This window comes from Prorops nasuta, unplaced genomic scaffold, assembly GCF_024137725.1.
Source record: "Prorops nasuta isolate Cenicafe-Biocafe unplaced genomic scaffold, Cenicafe_Pnas_1.2 PNAS00012, whole genome shotgun sequence".
Lineage (NCBI taxonomy): Eukaryota > Metazoa > Arthropoda > Insecta > Hymenoptera > Bethylidae > Prorops > Prorops nasuta.
In genome coordinates this window covers 6,515,163-6,540,086 of record NW_027116809.1, presented here as the reverse complement: position 1 = coordinate 6,540,086, position 24,924 = coordinate 6,515,163, and the positions used below count along the sequence as shown (strand labels likewise).

The 24,924-nt window shown below is 33.6% G+C and overlaps 1 protein-coding gene across 1 annotated transcript; it reads right to left on the bottom strand.

The window, feature by feature from the left end:
* Positions 1-19,334: 19,334 nt before the first annotated feature.
* Positions 19,335-21,991, bottom strand: LOC136777805 (uncharacterized). The gene has a single exon (XM_066734392.1). It carries the CDS (start codon positions 21,598-21,600, stop codon positions 19,819-19,821), a length of 1,782 nt encoding a protein of 593 aa, XP_066590489.1. The 5' UTR covers positions 21,601-21,991; the 3' UTR covers positions 19,335-19,818.
* Between the last annotated feature and the right edge of the window lie 2,933 nt (positions 21,992-24,924).

Below are 24,924 nucleotides of genomic sequence, written 5' to 3'. Positions count from 1 at the left end.
TTTAAAATATTCACAGGTTCGTCCGATTCAGCCCAAGTGTTTGGAAGGATTACGCGGTCCGACGAAAATCCTAGCAGAGAACCAATATTATTAATTTTTGTAAAATCAATAGAATATTTACACATTATTTCACTTTTCAGCGTGTTATTATTGGCACGCAGAATAATAACATTATCATCATACGGTAACTCAAACCGCATACGCAAGTATTCATTTATCGCACTCAACTCATAACAGCCTGTAGGTATGGTTATTAGTTTATTTTTACCAAAGTAAAAATTATTATTCGTCTCATCTACATTGGCGATCGAGTAGAAACTTTGAAAATCTACGAGTCCCAGCTCATAGTGACCGTCGTCCAGATTGATCGGTGGAAAAAAATTTGATTCCAACACATGACCGTGTTCAGATAGCGTAAATGTTAAAGACATTTCGTCTGTTCTCTTAGAAATTTAACACACAACTGACCACAAATGCTCGTATCATACGACTGATATTGGTCATGATTGTAATAAATTGTACTAAGCGGACCGAAGTACCGAACAAGTTCAGTCGGTGGTTTCAGATTACCGAAAGAATCGAAATACTTTACAAGATTATTGCATTTAACGTAGGTAACCCAGTAAGTGCCTGGACCTTTAGAATCGTCAAGGTTAACGATTGCACATTCATTAGACCATGGACCGTTTCGTGGTAGACTTGTATGCATAAAGACTCCACGGAAATTTGGTATATCACGACATACGTGAGATAATTGAATATTACTTGTAGCACCAGATCTTGGTAGACCGTGTACAGTTACTATTTTGTTCGCTTCTTTGACATTGATTTTTTTGCTACTCCTCCTCCGCTTCGTTTGTACGGTGCGAGATACAGCCCCCGTCTGCCTCTTGCAGTTGCTTCTATCATACGATTGTGACGCTGCATTTCTTCCAACTGTTTTTTCACAGCTCTGGCATCGTTTACAGCTTTCGCTATACCTAATGCTCCACCTGCTAGTGCTCTCACCGCACCTAGCAGTGGGAGCAAATGCAACAAGCCGCCCCGTTTTTTAGGCACTCGAATTTTCCGTTCTTTTACAGCACTATTTCCAGTTTTTCTCACTGCTGCTTTCCTCACCATATCTGTTTGTAATCCTAAACCAAGTTTACGCTTTGCGTTCATAGACGCCCAGACAGCTGTTGCTGCAGCACGCCTACCCAAGGTTTCGTCACCAGCTGTGATACGTCTACCTGCACGTTTTGCGAGCACTTTATCAGCTTGATGACGCTGCGACAGGTCTTTGTATTGCGAATATGCGATATCGTGTTCTAGACAGGCTTCGTCCAGCTGATTCACACCTCGATCACCGCGTGCTAATCGTTTTTGAAGTCGAATTCCTGATCCACAGTAATTGTATCCTGGTAAATGAAGCTCAAACGGTAGTTTCTTTATTGTTTTATTGAGGAATGATCCGCATCCAACGCGCGACATGTATAACAATCTTTTATCAACGGTGGTAGTCCATCCGCATGAGTAGTATTAGGTAGATTGAAATGTTGAAAACAACAGCGATATTTTTGAACCTCAGGATCTGCACGAATATGCTTGGGTAATCTATTCCAATATCTGTCAATACTGTGTGAAAAGTATTTTAAAAGTACAATTTTCGGTACGTATTCCAATTGATCACTGCTTAACTCCTCCAAACTTGTAACATCCAACACAAATGCAGGCATAATGAAAACTGATTGAATTCTCCGATTTCATGCCTATAAATAGCTCATGCAATTACGATTTAACCTCACAGTCGTTTGAGAATGTATTTCGTAAAGCAACCATTAAGTATCAATATCTCTAATACCGATTATCACACTGCCACCGTTAGTGATATGAAACGTCATGGATCTTTGCTACCGTCAACTATACGCTGAATAGTTTGCGGACCCTCAAATTGTGGGAAAACAAATATATTGCTAAGTCTTATTGAGAGTCCTCACGGTGTAAGATTTGACAACCTGTATGTTTACTCGAAATCGTTGCAGCAACCGAAGTACCGTTACTTGGAACAACTATTGACAGATATGGAGGAAATTGGTTATCATCAATTTTCAAATAATAGTGAGGTTATAAATGTGACAGATGCATTACCAAATTCAATCTTTATATATGATGATGTGGCAAGCGATAAGCAGGACAATATAAGAGACTACTTTTCAATGGGTCGACACTCGAGCATCGATTGCTTCTATCTTTGTCAGACGTATGCTAAGATCCCAAAACATCTGATTCGTGACAATGCAAATATGTTAATCATTTTTAAGCAGGATGGGACTAACTTGAAGCATGTTTTCAAAAATCATGTAAACACTGATATGACATTTGAAAAATTTTGTGAATTGTGTTCAAAGTGTTGGCAGGAAGATTATGGATTTTTAGTAATTGATAAGGACAGTGGTATGCAAAATGGTCGATATCGGAAGGGTTTCGATGAATATGCAACCATCGAATAGCATAAAGCATCATATCAGTGCTGGAAAGTGTTAGTGTAACGTAGAGCATTGAACAGTGTAAAGCTTTTAATTACACAAGACGGACCGGTTACATTATTAAGCAAACCAGTTTTACAGATAAACGGGTCACTTCGATCGGTAAACCGGTCGGTCGAACCGTTAAACTGGTCAGGTGAACCGTTGAACCGGTCGGTCGAACCGCTAAACCGGTCAATCGAATCGCTGAACAGCTCGATTGAACCGCTAAACAGGTCGGTTGAACCGCTAAACAGCTCGATTGAACCGCTAAACAGATAGGTTGAACCGCTAAACCGGTCGGTCGAACCGCTGAACCGGTCGGTCGAACCGCTAAACCGGTCAATCGAACCGCTAACAAGTTCGATTGAACCGCTGAACTGGTCGGTTGAACCGCTAAACAGGTCGGTTGAACCGTTAAACCGGTCAGGTGAACCGCTGAACCTGTCGGTCGAACTGCTAAACTAGTTGATTGAACAGCTTTAAAGATCGATTGAACTAGCACATTGACTGCTTAAAAAATTAAAAGTTTACAATAAAAATGGATGAAAAGTCACTACTTAAGAAGATTGCTGAAACGAGTGAGGTGATTCGTGAAAAGCATCGCGCACTGAAATCGGAAAAATCAATGGTGGAAAGTAGATTGAATGAAACTTTTAAACCAATAGTTGATCCATTGAAAAAACTAGTTATGCAAACAGATAATAGCAATGAAGAATCTTATGACTTAAACATTGATATAAACCATGACAAGCAGCGGAAGCGTTATCATACTTCAACCCCCAATGAGTATATTATCAAGAAAAAAAGAGAAATTACATAACAATGACGGTACTCTTACAAATAAATCATCGATGATCTATGATGATGATGATAATGATGAAAAATCTACTTTTGATAAATCAGTATTACCAATTAAATCAATGCCAGAATCTACATCATTACATTCAGAGCCTGGACAAGAGTCTGCATCATCACATTCAACATCAAGACAGGAAACCTTAGGATTGCTCAAAAAACAAATAAATCCTTCCATAGATTGGAGATCATTTCCACCTATTGCACGTCATTATATGCAGTTGTTCCTTTTCGGTAGTAAAAATCAAATCGATCATGGTTTCGGAGTTACATTAGATGAAAGGAACCAATATGTGATGGGAAGATGCACATTTGATATTAGTCATGAAGGTGATATTTTAATTGATAAAAAGCGCTATATTGGTACGAGTGGTCTTTTTGAATTAATCTTCATGAAAGAGCCTGATAGAAAGCTCTACACCATTGATGACAAGATCATATAAAAGCAAATCCTTGAACAAACTAAATCATATAAAAGAGCAAATGATAGTTACCAACATGTTCAAGGGAATAAGGGTCCAAAGTATAAGAAAATTATTCAACCACTAATTTACAATAAAGTACCATCACAACGAGTGATAGCTGGTAGTGGATTTATGCGTGTTACTGATGAGCCTGCAAACTATATACATTGGAACGATCCTAATGAATTAGTTGATCGATTGCGACTTTTAATTGCATCAACCACCGCAGGTCATACAAACCACCATAATGAAATACAGTCAATAATAGAAGAGTTGCGTGAAGAGGATCTTATTCTATAAAAGGTTACAATTTATTACAATTTTCATCAGTTGCGTACCACACGTCAATATTTCAATTAATAAATTTGGTAGTGGTTTTAACGTAAGGAAGGAATTTAATATTGGTACATTAAATGTGACTAAAAGAGCACTGGATTTGAATAACAAAAAAATACTAAATTTGACTATTGATTCTGATAATAATACATGTGCTGTGAATATAAAGTTCTTGCAATACAGTTTAGCTAAATTGGAGGAAAAAATTGAAGAGAGAATAAATAAAAAACTACAGGAGATTGAAGCAAAACTTTTCCAAACAATCAGTAAGATTAATGATGGATCCAAGAAGTGAATGTTTAGGATGCATCATAAATTTTATACTCATAATAATCAATTGCTTTCGAAAGAAAAAGAATAATGTGTGATGAAAAGAAATAGAAATTATCTGTCTGAGGGAAAGGTTGTAAAAAGAAAATCAGGGAAAATCGTGAGTGAAGAAAAGAAGCAACTGGTGCAAGAGTTACATGTCCCTGCGATAAGAAATTTTTTACGAAGAAAAGTAATAATACGTGGTTTCGATGATCTCTGGCAGGCTGACCTTGTTGATATGCGTTATTACGTTGATACTGGTCATCACTATATTCTTACAGTAATCGATGCTCTATCAAAATACGGTTGGGCAGTAGCTCTGAAGACCAAGAGTGCTAAAGAAGTAACTGCGGCTATGGATGAAATCTTGAAAAGTGGTAGGTGTCCGAAAAATTTGCAAACTGATAACGGGAAGGAGTTTTATAACAGCGATTTCAAACTGCTTATGAAGAAACGGGGTATAAATCATTATTCTACGTACAGCACGTTAAAAGCATCGATAGTTGAGCGTTGGAATCGAACATTAAAAACTGAAATGTGGAAAAGATTTACATTGAACGGTAATTACAAATGGCGAAATACGCTACAACAGCTTGTGGATGATTATAACACAAGGAAGCATAGTACTATAAGAATGTGCCTAGCTGATGTGAAACCTGAGCATGCTGAGCAGCTACTCGCGACTGTATACAATACAATTAAGATCGTTGGACGTTCCAAGTTCAAGGTCGGTGATTTTGTGCGAATCAGCAAATACAAGAACGTGTTTGCTAAAGGGTACACAGCGAACTGGACTACTGAAATATTTCAAGTTACAAAAGTGCAAAGGACGAATCAAGCCACATATTTACTTAAAGATTTTCAAGGTAAAGATATATATGGAGGATTTTATGAATATGAGCTCCTAAAAACAGCTAATCCTAATGTATACCTGGTAGAAAAAGTGTTGCGTAAGAAAGGGAACAAGGTTTATGTAAAATGGTTAGGTATGGATAAAACGCATAATTCGTGGATAAATAAGAACAATGTTTTATGATAATTTATGTAATATAAATATTCTTATATTTAAAATAAATAGGAAAAACATGTTTTTTATATCAAGAGACACGGTAGTTTCTCGACGGCAAGTACATAAAACTAGGTATAGACGTCTATACCGCCGTCGAGGCACTACTGTATATTATACAGCAAGTTTGGCTGTCTCAATTTTTAAATAGATTTTTCTCCGTAAATGAAACACTGTCATGATTTCAGTAAAGCTTCTCTTGAAATGGTTTGGAACAAGCTTTTATTTGAGCCCATAAACATCAGAATTGGTTCACGCAATCCAGAGATCTCATAATCTGTTAGCTATATATATAACGAATTTAATTTCTTTCCGTCATCTTCTTCTCCAGCCAGAATGTATGTCTCGGGCTGAAGTTAATCGCTAAAGAAAATGACGTAATTTTTACAAACGCGACGTCTAAATAATCGATATAATCGATAACTAATATGGCGACTACTGTTAGCTGTCAATTGAATGTCAATTGAATTGTAAGCTTTACCGGTATAAGCTTAATATTTTTATAAAAATGAATTGGCTGTAATGATAGTGTAATAGTGTAATATAATCAAAACTACGGATAATTTAAGGGAGAAACATGAAGGAGCCAGCGAGATTATCAGATAAGTCACATTGTATTCAAAAATATGTATAAAATTTAATGTTCGGTGGTACTTTGTGGGATTTTTTTTATTGCAGGTTATATAATATTCCTTATATGTATATTCCTTGTATGCAGCTCTGATTTGAAGTCCTACCAATGCCAAATGCTCTAACAATTCTTGGAAATATCCTGTTATTGAAGAATGTAGATTGAGGAAGATTGTAAATGAAACAGAGAAGGATGAGGTTGTTACGTTAACTCATAATCAAGACACATGGTAGTGTCTCAACAGCAATTAACATAAACGTTTTTAAGTAAAGTAAGTGCATTGTAAAAAAAGTTTGTTTTATTAAAATAAAGTTATATATAAGGCACCATTTCATAGTTTGCAGTATGATGCCAAACCAGTGCCAAATAATGTATCAAATCTTGGAAATACCCTGTTATTGGAGGATGCAGATTAAGGAAGATTTTAAATAAAACAAATAATGTAACAATTCTTGGAAATACCCTGTTATTGGAGAATGCAGATAAAGGAAGATTGTAAATGAAACAAATATCATATATGCGTACAAATATTTCAGACTAAATTATAGTAATGCTTGTTTGGAAAATATGAAGCATTCCGATGAACCTTCATTTACGTAGAGTACCAGTTGACTAGTGTTTGGATTTAAGCTAATTATACAATAATAGATGTTTACAAAAGACGCAAAGACACCCAAATATTACAGATCTTTAGTCTCAAGGAAGTTAAGTCACCAAGCACTAAACAAAATGGAAATGGAGCAACATCAAATACTGGTAAGTAACTGAGATGCTTCATGTTTCTTCAAAAATTTATTTTCTTTGAAGATTGAGATTGTTAAATGATGAATTTGATTTTAGGTTTACTCGTAGTGTCATCATTTATTATTATACAGTCACTGTGCAAGTGTATTATAGCAAATAGTAATACTTGTGCTTTGACTTAAATACATTTGGTACAATTGAATTAAATATCCAAGGAGGAAGGTTCGCATACATACTGGCTATTGGAGTTGAATCAACAATTGTTCTTTTCACTCCTGCATTCTGGTACTTGAAACAGCAAAGATGAAAGCATTGAAAGATTGGCAAAGTAAGAATAAGCCAATATTCAGAAAAACGTCATCCATTGCACAGCCATAATTTAAGGATGAGACTCATTGGATGAAATTCTGTAAAATTGAGTTAATAACTGTTGATTGTTTTCCTCTGTTAACTATACTAGTATTCTGCGCCAAAGGTTGTATACTGGTCATTGGTATGGATGAAAAAATGAAACTTTATTCTCAATTGATAGTCAGTCCAAAAATTAATGGTTTCCACTCCATTTTGTAGCACCAGAAATCCGACCAGCTTCAAAAGTGCGTAGAAATTTGCGAAATGAACATCTGAGGACTCTGGCACAGGAAATGTTATAAGGACGACTCGCCAATGTATCTCCCATGCCACCTTTGTCAAGTGTTAGCAGCATAAATCTAACAATGATTGGTGTTAAAAAGAAACGTGGTATACAAAACGACAATGTCAGCTTTGATTATATGCTTAATTGTAGCTTATTCAAAGCTTTGCGAATTGCTTGTCCAGTCTTGCCCCAGTATCAACTCAAGTAGTTGATGAAACTAGTGAAGTCTAGCAAGGTCAGATGGTGGTAAAAGTCAAATGTTGATAAACAGAAAATGTAAATTAATTAAAACATACATTTTACTTAATTATTTTTATATGTTGAAAGTATGTTTATTGATTATGAAAAATTTAATCAAACTTTTATTATAGTGAAACTGAAAACATTAAACAAGTAGCCGGGGCATTAATTATGAAGTTCATTTATGCAGAATGCATTACAAATATCAATAAATTCAATGTGTTGACTGTGATATTTTTTCAAAATTAATATATATTATTGTATTAGTTAAGTGCTGCTGTTTTAAAAAATGAAAAGTGTGGAAATTTTCTTTAAATTCTGTAGAAAGTTAAAAGAATTATTTAATTTTTTAAATATTATACTCTTACAAAACGTTATGAAATCCCACAAAAAACAGACTTCGCCTGTAAAAAAAGGCGGCAAGTACATAAATCATTTAGCATAAATAATATAGTAAAATTATCCAATTAAAAAAAGCAGTGAAATCCAAATATTAGGCAAGTGTATTTTTTCATCTTAGGAAAAATTAAATTTTTGGAAAAAAAAGGAACATCAAAGTTACTTGCCGGGCCTGTAATGTCCATGCACAGTGAGAAATAGAATCGTCTGTGCTTCGGCTAACTTCACTCTGCATTTTAACATGAAATTTGCTGTACTACGCTATAGCTGAATCTCACACACGATTCAATTTCCTACTGTGCATGGACATTACGGGCCCGGCAAGTTACTTTGTTGTTCCTTTTTTTTTTTCAAAAATTTTTACTTTTGCTAAGGTGAAAAAATACACTTGCCTAATATTTGGATTTCACTAGTTTTTTTAATTGGATAATTTTACTATATTATTTATGCTAAATGGTTTATGTACTTGCCGCCTTTTTTTACAGGCGAAGTCTGTTTTTGGTGGGATTTCATAACGTTTTGTAAGAGTATAATATTTAGAAAATTAAATAATTCTTTTAATTTTTCTACAGAATTTAAAGAAAATTTCCACACTTTTCATTTTTTAAAACAGCAGCACTTAACTAATAAAATAATATATATTAATATTGAAAAAATATCACAGTCAACACATTGAATTTATTGATATTTATAATGCATTCTGCATAATAAATGAACTTCATAATTAATGCCCCGGCTACTTGTTTAATGTTTTCAGTTTCACTATAATAAAAGTTTGATTAAATTTTTCATAATCAATAAACATACTTTCAACATATAAAAATCATTAAGTAAAATGTATGTTTTAATTCATTTACATTTTCTGTTTATCAACATTTGACTTTTACCACCATCTGACCTTGCTAGACTTCACTAGTTTCATCAACTACTTGAGTTGATACTGGGGCAAGACTGGACAAGCAATTCGCAAAGTTTCGAATAAGCTACAATCAAGCATATATTCAAAGCTGACAATGTCGTTTTGCATATCACGTTTCTTTTTAGCACTAATTACTACCACATTTATGCTGCTAATTCTTGACAAAGGTGATGTAGGAGATACATTGGCGAGTTGTCCTTATAACATTTCCTGTGCCAGAGTCTTCAAATGTTCGTTTCGCTAATTTCTATACACTGTTGAAACTGATCGGATTTCTGGTGCTGCAAAATGGAGTGGAAACCATTAATTCTTGGACTGACTATCAATTGAGAATAAACGTGCATTTTTTCATCCATACCAACGACTAGTATACTGCCTTTGGCCTAGAATACTAGCATAGGTAACAGAGGAAAACAATCAACAGTTATTAACTCAATTTTACAGAATTTCATCCAATGAGTCTCATCCTTAAATTATGGCTGAGCAATGGATGACGTTTTTCTGAATATTGGCTTATTCTTACTTTGCCTATCGTTCAATGCTTGCATCTTTGCCTGTTTCTAGTACCAGAATGCAGGAGTGAAAAGTCCAATTGTCGATTCAACTCCAATAGTTAGTATGTGTGCGAACCTTCCTCCTTGGATTTTTAATTCAATTGTACCAAATGTATTTAAGTCAAAGCACAAGTATTACTATTTGCTATAATACTCTTGCACAGTGACTGTAAAATACTAAATGATAACATCTGAATAAACCTAAAATCAAAATCATCATTTAAAAATCTCAATTCTTCAAAGAAAATAAATTTTAAAGAAACATGAATCATTCCATTTGTTAATCAACATTTGACTTTTTACCGACATCTGACTTTGCGAAAGTTCAATAACTCCATCAGCTGCTTGGGGTGATACAGGGGCATGGCTGGACAAGCAATTCGCAAAGCTTTAAATAAACTACAATCAAGCATATAATTAAAGCTAACATTGTCGTTTTGCATACCACATTTCTTTTTAGCACCTATTACTGTCACATTTATGCTGCTCTTTCTTGAGAAAAGTAGAACCTATCGGACAGTTGAAACCCACATCAGTTTAAAGAGAAAAAACTACTAAAAATGGATTTTGTTAATGATTTCAATATCTGGAAGTTTAACATATGATTTTCAAATACCTTAACAATTTCTTGCAATCCTGATAATCACTCATGCACATAAATGTTGAAAGTATACTTCTCCTTGGCACAGTGTTGAAAATATATAAATATTAATCTTACTTCATCCAGTCAACTCTATTCACCACTAGTATGATAACCTATCGGACAGTTGAAATCCACATCAATTTAAAGAAAAGAAACTGTTAAATATGTATTTTGTTAATGATTTCAATATTTGGAACTTCAGCTTATGGTTTTCAAATACCTTAACAATTTCTTGCAATTTATATATACTCTGGATAATCACCGATGCACATAAATGTTGACAGTATACTTCTCCTTGGCAGTGTTAAAAATATATAAATATTAATCTTACTTCATCCAGTCAGCTCTATCCTCAGCAACTCAATCCACGTAGTTTCATCCTCAGCAATCAAGGGACACGGTGTATATTATATTTTAATCTTTCACTCCATACAGCTCGACCCTTAGCAGTCAGATAATAAACACATCACTATTTAATCTGCAATAAAATCACACAAAGTACCAGAAAATATGTTACATTTTATATCATAAAATTCATTGTTATACTTATCTAATCTGTTGATTCCTTTATGTAATTAAAAATCCTTTTAATGAGTATAAACTCATCAAATTTAAGTAAGAACAGCTTAATCATGGATTTTCATTTATTTATTTCATAATTAGGTTCAAATTGTTTTAAAATTAATATTGTCAATCTTGCAGCTTAACCTGATTTACCGTAATAAACGAAGTAAAACATATATCTAGGAGATACACACAGACACACTTTTTACGATTGTGTGCAACTATATTTACGTTTACGTCTACTGACGTCACTAAACCTACGTTAAGCAGCCAACTTCAGCCCGAGACATACTCTGGCTGGAGAAGAAGAAGAAGATTATGAAGGAGAAGAATCTCAATTTTCCATATATATATAGCTAACTCAGTATGAGGTCTCTGGATTGCATGAACCGTTTTTAATGTTGATGGTCTTAAATGAAAGCTTCTTCCAAACTAGTTTAAGGAAAGCTTTACTTAAATCATGACAGTGGATCATTCACGGAAATAAATCGGTTTGAAAATTGAGGCGACCAAACCTACTGTATAAGTTAACGGTAGTGCTCTGCGGTATAGACATGTCATTATCTACTTTTATATATACTTGCCGTCGAGACACTACCGTGTCTCTTGATGTATGAAATTTTATATTAGAGATGTGTACAGATCTCAATTTTCTCTACATTTCTGAAATTTGCTGATTATGTACAAAATACTGTATCATCGCAACCTTGATGAAAATATTAATTTACCTCAAGATATAAAATCCACGTGTCATATTGAAAAGATCTTCGTGTAAATAAGACATAGCGATGTATGCACATCTCAATTTTCTCCAGACTTCTGATTTTTACCGATCGTATGCAATTTCTACAGAGCTCATACGATGTATCATCACAACCTTGATAATAAACTCATTTTACCTCGAAAAATAAAATATGTGTTATATTTGAAAGATCTTCATGTAACTCTATCAAGAGTAGAGAGAGAAAAAAGATAATACGTCTTCTTTGCATGTTCTGTTGAAACAGCAATTCTTTTACTTGAGTTGGAGAGAATGTGATTATCTTTTAAATCTAATTATCAGTCTACCAAGTTCACTCAATACAGTCTGTTGTCAGTGATTTAGTAAAAAAAGAAATTGTAATGGGTGTTCCAAACAACAGCAACAACATCAACCGAATGGATACTGAGGAGAATGATATTGCGGTCATTGATTTAGTGAGTGACAGTGATTCGGATATCCTGTTCGATGAGGATGGTGATGATGATCCGGAAAATAATGACGTTTATCAGCTGCTTTCCGAGGTCAGGAGAGACTTGAAGATGGAAGCGAGGATATTAATCTGTTATTGGAGGATACGGATATGGAGGAGGATGAAGAGGAGGAGGAGGTGATGCACATACATCAGGAATCTCCATAAACTGTAAGTAAATAATTATTATTATTATTATTATTTCAATTGCAAAAATAGAGAGTAATATTTTTTATTTTCTGTATAGACACGAACCACGGCTACACAAACAGAGTCTGTTGTAGATTTGACGCCATTCTATTGGTGTCGAAGATGCAGTGATTATGGACATCTGGCCATAACTTGCCCTGCTCCGAGTTGGTGCAGCATTTGTGAAGATTATGGTCATAATACCATAGAATGTGAAAATGATCTATGGTAACTGGTAAGAATTGTTACAAGTGTAGACTCTTATAATATTATTTAATTATTTAATTCATTAATTCATTAAATTGTGAAAATAATAATAAATATTGTTTTTGTTCACAGATGCTGTTCCAATTATGTCTACCCTGCAGCCTCCTCCTCCTCTTAGTTACCCAAGGCTGTTGAGACATTGATTTTTTAATGTTTATAATTTTGTATGTTGTTTAAAATAAAAAGCGTTTTTTTTAGGCCTTCGGGCTTTTTTCCCTAAATCTATCGTTTTATTTTCCTACCAATCTATGTTCCTTCATCCACATTATCCTTACATAGGGGGTTCAAATTAATAGTAGTAGTAGTAGTAGAGTTTCATACATATGGTGTGTCAATCCACACTCTGTAGAGCGCACCAAAACTGCTTTAGGGGGGGGGGGGGTATAGTTGAGATATATTACCTCGTGTTAGGACAATGGACTCGGTCCAGATAAGCGTGAAACGCTATATTCTCTCTCTCTCTCTCGCTCTCCTGGAACGCTCTCCATGGAAGAAGAAGAAAAGACAATTGTATATAGAAAAAATATTTAAAAGATGATTGTAGCCATTTTAGGTCGCGGCGAGCGTGAAACGCTATGCTCAGCCGAATAGCACATCCGAGACCGCTATTCTCTCACTCACTCACTCTCTCTCTCTCAAAAATTACAGCAGTTCCTAAAGCAATTAAAAAAATATGCCCTGACGTCATCAGAGTGGGGGGACTCATAAGTGGTGGGGGTCAATGCAGTTCCTAAACTTATATCAAAATTGTGACACGTTCGTGAAGCAATTAAAAAATTACTGTGACGTCAGCGGAGTGGGGGAACTCATATGCTAACCAAGTGGGGGGGGGGGGCATGACGTCAGAGGAGTGGGGACACCTCCCGCCTCTCGCGACGGGGACCCCCCCGCACGCCGCATCCCCCTCGCCACTGTTCCAGTATAGGCATAGCTACACTACTAATGTCATAAAAAGAAACTCCAAAACTGATCTCGAAATATTATTTTAGCTACCAAAAAATTTTTAATGTCGTTAAAGCGATCAAATTACACTTATTGCATATTTTCAAGACATACATTCAGAAATATATATATATTTACAGTGGTGAGTAAGGCGACATTTTAAATTAAAAATCGATGTGTTTGGCGACGTTCGTACTCACGATTCATATCTGACATAATGTTAAATGACCGATATTTATTGGCTGATATTAACAATACGAAGAGTCTCTATACAATAAATAAAACAAAAATACTTTTTTATAGTTAGTTTGAAGAAAAGTATTTTATTTGCATAAAATATGTATAATAAATTTGTGAAAGTCGTTCAATGGCTGCAAATAATCCAAACTAATTATTGGCTTCAATGAAATATTTTAATTTAATAGATCATTTAAGTCTGTGGCTCTCAATTTATTTAATACAAAAATATGCGACATAATTTTAAACATATAATGACTGAAGATTTAAAAAGAAATGCAATACAATAATGAGTAGATAAGATTTCTACTAATAATTATTAAAGCGCTGACAGTCTGTTTAGATAGTATTAGGTATTATTTATACGATAAATAATACTAGATGAAATATGTTACAATATAAAAGTACATTTCTAAGCTAGTTTTACAGTATAGAATAGCCAATGTTATTCTAGAGTACTATTAAAATCATCAAATTAAAACTATCGAATATTTTGAAGATTTAAGTGAATATACGCGTATCTAGAGATGAGTATGGCGACATTTTATACCAAACATCGACTTTTTTGGTAGCACTAAATATTCACGCTTCATAGCAAGTCCAACGTCATATCACCTGACATTTTTTTAGATTAGTAAAATAAATTGAAGACTCTCTATACTGTAGATGGATTTATATGTATCTTTTAATGTATCTGGATCGGAAACAGAGATTTGAATAAAACTAGAAAGTCTTACTGTGCTATCGAAGAAGGAATATAATCTGACGATGTTATCGACTTTTGTTCAATTTTATAAAATGATCGACATCCTAAATATATGTGATTTTTACTTTAATTAAAGTAGAGATATTTGCAACATAATTTTCCACAGCAAATGGTTACTGAACAATTAAATAATACGTGATATAAGTAACAGGACATGTTTCCGGCTAATAATAATTACATTAATATTTAAGTTTGAAAAGAACGTTAACAGTCTATTGAACTAGCTTTTACATTATTTTCGAAAAGAAAAACCTGACCAAACGTTTTAAAGCATGAACACGCTTAGTAACCATCGCATAATGCAAACAGTCCAATATTAATTTAGAATGTCTTTAAAATCATGGAATCAAATCTATCGATTATTTTGACACATGTATATAAATATTGTTTTACTTACCGGTGACTAGGACGACATTTTATATGAAACATCGATAAGTTTAGCAACTTACGTAGAATGAATTACTTTTATTTATAAAGAAATCGCAAAAATTATATTATTTAACTTTTTACTAAACAAGATGAATATAACTTTTTTAGTTTTGAAAAGTTTTATTTGTTTCATAGATACGCATTATAAAACTATAATGAGAATTAAAATGTTTAAATTTTCTAAAATATAATAACAGAGCAGGTAGTTATATAATTAAAACAATTAAATATCTAGCTTAAATATAAAAAAATTTGGAACTTAAGGACTAAGATAATATGAAAAACATTTACTTGTTTTTGTTGCGCTTTCTTTGAAAATTATTTATGAAAGTTTTAATTTGTAGTGAAGATCTTTGTAAAATTGGATATCTCATTTTCGCTTCTTTTATCTCCTTAAATGAAGGCAGCGTTGATTTTTCCATATGGTTGTTAAAAGCTTCGGATATTGCTTGCTGCTCCTCTTCTGTCCAACGAATTATCTTGGTTTTTCCATGTGGTGATGCTGCAATAAATCAACAGTAAAAAACAATTTTTTAAATAGTTGCTTTATGGAATTTAGTTACTCTTACTTGATCTTTTTCTTTGGGTTTCCTTACTCGGCTTCTTACTTTTTAATGAAACTCAAAAATTAAAAATACCAAATAAATCCTACTATAGTCATTAATTAATTAAATAGATATGTAGAATAATTTATTTTTTTACGATATTAAAAGCTCATACCGTTTTCTTTAGCAATATCAGTAGAATTATTTTTGTTGACCAATTTCTTGTTATTTTCCGTTTCATTGTCGAAATCATCTTCATCTTCATCTGTTGATTTATTTCCATTATTATTACCCTCAGGGTTTAATCCAATTTGCGCAGCTTCTAAATACTGGGATATTTTGAGAATATCTTGCGAGGCTAAAGTTTGCCTATAGTGGGTTCCATGAATCTTTTCTGCATGACCCATAAATTTTGATAAATCAAAAATATCAGATTCACTAATATTTAGTGTATTGCAATGGGTAGCTATATGCTTTCTTATACTTGTACCACGCAATGTTTGCTGTAAATTAGCATTGCATTTTGTTGAAAAATTCCTGAGTAATGCACAAGCTTTTAAATATTTGTAAACTTGAGAAGAGTGTCCTGGTAGCCCAAAAACATAAGGATTATTATCAGAAACATTTGACTTCTTTCTATATTTTACTATTAACTGTAGAAAATTGTTGATTTCTGCACTTAATAGAACTGGGACATCTTTATTTAATATTCCTCTTATTTCAAATCTACTGTACTTCTCTGTTATTTTTTTTAAATCTAGAGATAATTTATTATATATATCACTATTTACAGTTTTATTTATTTTGTAGCTATTTTTAAAGTCTTCTATTAGAATTCTCTCAATCTCGCCAGCTCGACGACGATTAAGGATTTGCAGAGAGGTTAACGTTGCTTTTGCTAATTTAAGCCATGTACGTTCACAATATGACTCTTTTAGCTTCTCATATGCAGATGACCTCTCATCTTTTAAATAATTATGCAACTTTTCAATGTTAGCAAGACAAGGAAGAACAATTTTTTTTTGCCTCTTTAATTGAGGTTGAGTCTCCATTACCGTTTTGTTAACACTAATTCCGATATCAACACTTAATAATTTTAAAAAGTCTTTTACAAATCGTTTGTTTTCTTGGTCATTTAACTTGATGTACTCTGCTATAAGAATATTTCCCACTTGTTTAATAAGCGTTGCAATGTTAGAAGCGACAGCTGGAACCTTATTCATTTTGTTTTCTTCGTCTAATTTTGCTAGTACATTAATAGCTGCAATACAATTGTCGAAATATTTTGGATTATAAATAGTTTTAAAATCGTGAATACATTTGTTCATTTCTCGTATAATAATCAAAAAACGACCAAGCAATCGTAACCTAGCTCGAATCATGTCATGCTGATGCTGATGTCGATACTTGGTACAAAGCTTATTTCCATATATAATTATCAGCTCATCAAATCATATAATGCTAACGACATCATCATTTCTTAAAACTGGAAATATCACTTTACGCAATGTATCACATATGCGATTACATATAATCTTCCCAATAGTTTATTACATAATATTGACATCTTTTTAGTGTGCGTTGGTGGGTAGGAAAATGACCTAAAGATAAAATGTGCTAATGATAAAATGACCTAAAAACGCTAACTTCACATTGGTTAAAAGCCGGTATTGCAGATTAACGACCGAATCGTCCGAATTTCCTAAATTTGAGTAGCTGGCAACGCTGGACTGTCAAACGTCAGTAAATAGAGTCAGAGGTTATGCACAGTAGAGAAAAATTCTGGATCTGTCAGATAAGTATTTTAAATGAATAAATAAAAATGAATGAATTACTTTATGGGTATTTCTTACATTTTACAGAAGAGCTACGAGAGGAAACATTTAAAATATTATGATGTCATGGAAGATCAGGAGGTATTCAAAGAATTTGCTAAGCAACATATTTTGAAATATTTAATAGCCGAACCACAATAGGATTATTAGTTATCCACACTGGACAGTCTTTGGATAAACGAGAGAGAGAGTGAGAGAGAGAAGGTTATGCTGCTCGAATAATGTTAGGATATTAACGGGAATCCGTATACCGACATTACAGGGCGAAAACTATTTCGCATGCAGCGTCGTCATTTGTTGACGGATTGTTAAGTTATTACAGGTTTTTGGAAATGCCAGAAGCTTATCTACTAAGTTACGTTAGGACAATTAACAAAAAATGAAAAAAAATGTTTGTTTAAACAAATAAATTAACATTATTGAGAAACAATTAAATCGCAAAATCCCCCAACGTACTTTACTAGATAATGTTCATACGTTTTCAAAAAGTCCACAAAAATGCAAATTTGTCAAGAAATGACGATGCTGCATGCGAAATAAATAATGGAAGAATTTCGTGTTCGGGAAGTCGTTAACATGAAATTCTTCCATTATTTATTTCGCATGCAGCATCGTCATTTCTTGACAGATTTGCATTTTTGTGGACTTTTTGGAAACGTATGAACATTATCTAGTAAAGTACGTTGGGGGATTTTGCGATTTAATTGTTGTTTCTCAATAATGTTAATATATTTATTTAAACAAAATTTTTTTTTCATTTTTTGTTAATTTTCCTAACGTAACTTAGTAGATAAGCTTCGGGCATTTCCAAAAACCTGTAATAACTTTACAATCCGTCAACAAATAACGAAGCTGCATGCGAAATAGTTTTTGCTCTGTAATGTCGGTATATGGATTCCCGTTAATACTGTGCCTGGATTGCATATTGCTGCCGAACAGTTTTTGCTTTAGCAGCCTTCGTGTTGAATAATGCCTATAAAGAAGGCATATTTTCAAGAGGTCTAGTATGTAGGGGAGATCGTTTTTCTCGTGTAATTTTGGTAGTGAGTATAAACTTAAAACTTTTCAATCTGGAACAAGCTTATGCAGGATTAACGCAAATTACTTGTATAGTTATTTGAGCAAATAAATTCTTTTTAGAAGCTCTAACAAACATATACCTTTTGCTTGGATATAATGTTATATGTTTTTTGTAGATTTGTTGAGAAGAAAAGATGTGAGATTACCTTTCGAACAGTCTTTGGAAACTGCAGAAGCTACCTGACAAATATGGTTGCAATCTCACTGAGGTAAAAGAATGAGATATCTTGGTGAATTTTGTAAAATACAATTCTACAGAAATGTCTCAGTTACTTTTGATAAGAAGAAAGACCAATTAATTTTATTGAAACAATCTGTGTGTGCTATAATATTTGTTACTTTTCTTAGATACAATGATGAAATAAATTTCTGATTGCCTGGCCTCTATTGTGGAGAACCTGATTCAGAAATTACTACTACTAGACTCGAGGAATCGAATATAAACCTTACTAGAAGAAATTGTAACATTAATGTAAAGCATTGCATGCTTTGCATTTCTCTCAAATATCAACTAATCATTCTATCATGATAAATACTTCATAATTTTAACTGAACTTTGTTAAATGACTGTTTCAATTTTTCATATTATTCTTTAGATTTCACAATTTACCTGATGGAAGAAAAATATGATTAGAGGAATTCTAAACTACTAATAGAAGCATTATAAATTTCCAGTGCTATTATTACACGAATTTCCTGAAATAGCTGCCTATAATGGAGGATATACAGAGTGTCCACATTTTAAATGTTGAAAAATCAGGAATTTTTGGTTCGAAAGTAATGATTTAAAGAGACCCTCGATCAAAAAATACATTTTGTGCATTAAGGGGTTATATCTAGTCAGGACGCTTAAAAAATCGATTTTTTTATAAACAATTCCTAAGAAGAGTTTTAAATTTATTTGCTCACAATTTTTTATACTTAAAATAGAGCTATTCTACATTGCAGACAAATTTTTTTTTAATAGAAATATTAAAAAATAGTGCCACAATCAGCGTTCTCCCAACCGTCCTCGAAAAAAAGGTGTTTTGCGGTGTACATCAGAACTCAGGACTGGATTATCTAAAATGCAAAAATCGAGAAGTTTTCGTTAGTATAATAGATTAGCTAGTAATTAATCGAAGGAATAATCAAAATATTGATTTTTAACAAAATGGCGGCTTCTCAAAAAAATTTTTTACTTTTCGCATGCAAATTTCGACCTTCAATTATTTATAAAATGACAAAAATAAATCAAAACTTCAAATCCTTCGATTAATCACTAGAAAATATATTCACAAAGGTTGTATAAAAATTTGAGAGCAATCGGTTGAGCCGTTTTTGAGTTATCGTGTACACCGACTTTGAAAACATAGTTTTGAGAAAAACGCGTTTGAAGTTTTGAAAAAGTTTGACACATAGTAAAATTCTTTATTCTTTAACTTACACTGAATCATCTATTCCAGGGCCATACAGTAAACCCTCAATTTCTTTGGCAGACTCCAAAACATCGATTTGGTGCTGTCTTCGAGCTATTCTTCCATCTCGAGTCGCTTCCTGCGCTCTATGGTCAGATATCGCGACACGCTCTTCATCCTCTTTTTGGGCATATTCATGTGCGCTCGGTCCAATACACACACCCATTGCATACATAAAATATAATAAAGATGAAGTACCCTCATTGAATATACCAGCCGCGACATTAGCTGCTATTTCAACGATTTTTGATCCGCAGGGAATGATTTTTGGTGAAATTTTCCAAATAAGCTGATTATAACTTTCGTTGTTATTTTGATTAAATCCACCGACACATCTTTCCAATAATTTTTCATTGCTAAGATCTGTATAAATTGGACGAATAGCTTCGATTACATCAGCAGGTAACGGTTCATAATCGTGGTGAAATGCAGCTAATTCATTTGAAGCTGCTGCTCGCTGCCAAGAGCACCAAGAGTCCGGTCCGATCGGGCAATTCTCGTGCAAAGGATTGTCATCGGTTGAGCAATAATGATGAAATGTAGCCCATATAGCATTATGCATTTTCTCAACAGAATCACAATTTCTTCTTATTGCCAAACCATAATAGACTGTGAGTTTGTCAATCATCTTGCCAGTAAGTCGACCTTTGCCACCAAGAGTTTTTCGTTGAACCTTTTTCTTGCCTTTGACAACGGTATCCACATATTTCTTAACAACTTCTCGAAGTCGCGTGCCCATTCGCTTCTGTACATGCCCAATGCACTCTTTTTTACAAATCTCTACAGATTCATATGGTGCAGCTTTTAATATCCCGGAGTATGTTTTGGAGTCACCGTCACCGATGTAGTTTTTATACATGATTCCAAAACTTTTCATTGAACGCTTGAACATTTCAATTATAGCATCCACCTCCATTTTTCCGGAAGAACCTGAATGATTGGCGGAACAACTTTTTTTGTGGTTTTCATACCAATCCTGATAATCTTCAGTATGCAATTTTTTATTCCAAACTTCGCACTGTTTGCAATACGAACTTTTCACACAAACATCCAATATTTTTCCGGAATAATAGCCAATCAATGATGCAACACCGTATAAAGAGCTAAATCCTCGTTTTTTCCAAGTTCCATCGCCAGATACAGTGAGTTCTGTTGAATGAGCTTCGCCTTGATTTGCAGATGTGAACTGTTTTTCTTCAGTACGAGCATTATCTAAAAGCTTATCGGTGGCAATTTGTACACAACCATGTATATTTTTCAGAATCATGTCATATGTACTCTGAGTTAAAAAAGCGGGCATGTCCATTAGACCACAAAACTTTTTTGCACCTTTCAGTCCTAATCCGAGTATTCTCATTACAAAAATAAAACGTCTATTTATTGCATATGAATGCCCAATAAACGGACAAGAATTGATAGTACGCGTTGCACATTCGTCGCACAGCAAAACAATCTTAAAACCAAGACCACGTTCAGATGAAGTTTGGAATTTTATATCTCCACCACAAGATTTGCATTTTACATATTCAGAAATTGCCGCAAAAACCGTGATAAAGTTCAAAATCCTGTATTCGACAGTTGCATCTCGAGGCACAATAACAGAATCTTGATTTGTTATTTTTTTCGCAGATGCACTAAAACTACCTTCGTTGGTTTCAGATGTTTTTGGATTAAAAACATGTCTTCTCTTTTTGTTTCTACCTTTATGTGCACTTGTAGATTTCCGCTTATCCCTATTTACTTTCATTTTAACACACACCAATCAAAAGCTAACTAAAATAAGTATGACAGAAGTGCTGTGAGTAGCAAACAGTTCTACAATATTTGTCAGCTGTGGGACGAAAACCGTTAAATCTAGCTGACAGATATAAGCAGGACAATAATATAAAATCAAATAATGTATAGATATACAAAACAAACATTCATATAAGGACCAACGGTCCAGGTAAACAGCTACCGATCGGGTCATTGCCCTACATGCGTGCCGCTACCTATGATCGCGCAGACGCATCTTCACAAATATACTTATAACTCAAAAGATATTGTTTGGATCGACTTGAAATTTTCTGTGTTCATTCTTGAATTATAGTACATTACGAAAATGAAATAAAAAAAAAATCGATTTTTTGAAAATTCTAACTAGATATAACCCCTTAAGTGGAACTTAGCAGAGTGTTTGCAGATTAAATTTAAAAACGCATGTTCCAATATTTATAATTGCGGTGTGGCAAATTTATGGTCAGATATATATGAAGGTAAAAGACACAAAGGTTCTTATAGCATCTGAATATGAATGCCGTTCTTGGATATATATATATATATATATATATATATAGACAGTAAAACATACCGATCACAAATAAGATGAGAGCGTTTTCCTCTAGTAAGCTGTCCATTTAGCAGTCTGGAAAGGTTCCTGATGCATATAAAATGTGCTGCTGCTCCTTGATGCTCGAGAAGAAGAAGATTACCGTGTCTGGTCCTCTTGAATTTTGTTAATTGTAGAGGTGCTATGATTGTATTCTCATTCCTTTCAGTCTCTTCCACCATAATAAGAATATTAATAGAGACATCATTATCTTCCTCAAATTTCAGAATCTGTTTTAATGTAGTCGGAAACGTTATACTTCTAACGTCGAAAACAGTTGTAAAATGAGGATATGAAGATTTTCGTTGGGGATGAGTATTCGGTTTTGCCGGATAGAATGCAGCCGTTACAGCCCATGCAAAACATGTATTATCAACACTTTGAATGTTTATCACAGCCTGTTTATTCTTAATAGATTCTGGAAGCTCGATTGCACAACCTATATGCAGCGGGTTATAATAATTTATATTTATAATTAAATTCAGAATTTTTTCCAACGCCCATCCACTATCACGCTCTTGAAACTCACTCAATTCTTTTAGAATTTTGTCTATTATATTTGTATTGTACCAATCACTAAAACTATCAGTTTTGTATAAAACTGCATTGCGGGTTGAGATATGATTAATATCACTTATCTCTTTACAAATAAATTGTCCGTGAAAGATTCAATTTATCTTAACTGCGTTCACGTTATTAAACACTTTTTCTGTGTAGGTCTGTATTAAGTCTTTTGCACCTGTTAGAAAATCACGTGGTTCTATATAATTATAATTTACAACCATTCCGCTACATATTCGAGATTTAAATGAGGACTCGAGATCTTTCCAAATAAGCTTTCTCACTCCAATTGATTTCTTATTTTTTGCCGCATGCAGAATTGGACGCTGGATAGTTGTTATTTTAGTCAGATTTTTGTGTACTGTATCGGGAGCTGCAGATCTATTAACATCTCTTAAACTTCAAATATAATCACGACACTTTCTTACCCACTCATGATAATTATGCTGATTTCCTAAATCAGGATTCTTGAGAGCATGATTCAAACAATAACTCTTATCCTTAGCTGCTCTAAGTAAAAGACACTGCATTTGTGCAATTTCTGCAAAATTTTTCTGCAGCGTGCCTATAGGTGCGTTGCGATTAGAGATTCTGAGTTTATGAATATATTCACGACACTCGCGTACCCACTCGCGAAATTCTTCTTGCGTTTTCAAAACTCTCTTTCGTAGAGACATCATTTATTCTTTTCTTCGAGAGGACTAATCAGGAACTGAGGAAAAGTGGGTGGGAAACTGAGCTCTTCAGATAAAGGATTTCTGAAACACTTCAGGGGGTAAGAGAACATTGAGGACAGGTAACGACATGTTAAAAAATAGATGCAAGCGTTTTTCAGTTATACACATATTCCAGATTTTTGCTCATACATATATTTCATATAATAGACATTTTTTAAGGCACATACACCTTCACGATTCAAACATGCTGGAAGATGTGAATTATGCAAGCTATCTTCTAAATCAAAATCCCCCCACATAAAATTATCTACATTAGTTATTTCTAAATTACAAATATCTCTTAACCAATTTGTATTTTCAATTCCTTTCACAAAAATCTCATCCTCATCATCATAAATATACTTCCTTATAATATCTTTATATTTATAGTAGGGTGAGTAGCCATCCGCCCAATTTAAGCCGTGATAATTTAGAAAGAACCAGCTAAGAAAGAAACATTATATTAAACAAAAATAACATATATTTTTTCTTTTTTATATACTTACTCTGTTCGCTTTCGCTCCTCTTCACTTAGCCACGAATATGAATAGGGCGGTGAAAATAAAATATGAAACACTTTTTGTTCGTGTATAACAGCAAATTCTTTGATTATAAATGACTTATCCGTCAAACGGAATCCTTGAAAATCAACGAATAATGGTGCCATTGTGCCTACGTTTTTTATACTAAAATAATTCTATTTAAATATGCATGTTTCATGAAAATTTCTCCCTCTCTTCAAGCTAATTGTTCTTCATCCCTCCTACTATCCTCACCATAGGTCAAAACTATCTCCCACTACACGTAGCATAGGTCATAAATATTTTCTTGAGGACCAATGACGTTTCCGTTCTTCCAAGAGTGGCAGGTCAGTCATTTCCCCACCGTAGGACAAAAGTTTTGTCAACCCTTAAAGCATCTTAGAATTACCGCCCACTACATGTAGCATAGGGCAGAAAACATTCTCTCTTAGAGCCAATGACGTTTCCATTCTTCTAAGAGTAGTATAGGCATCTTCCTACCGTAGATTAAAAAATTTGTTGACACCTCCTTAACAGTGCTTAAAAGCTCGAAGAAATCGTAGGACAGACCTCAGTATTGCTTGAACGTTTTGCTTCGTACGACAAATAACATTCCATTTTAAACATGTTTTCACTGTTACATATTACACATATAATTGATTTTGACGGGTTTATGATAAACAGAAAGTTTGTGTATAAAGAAGTGGCAATTAAAAACTTAACTACGGGAAATACAAAATACGGTGCATTTCGTGTTCATGAGCCGTATAAAAGTTTATCAATTAAGGACCAAAAAAGTGTAAATTTCGTCTTCAAAAATATTCACGGGATAAAATATTGCAACATAGGACATGAACATTATAATCAAGAAGATATTTACAAATTTGTGAATAGCATAACATTGG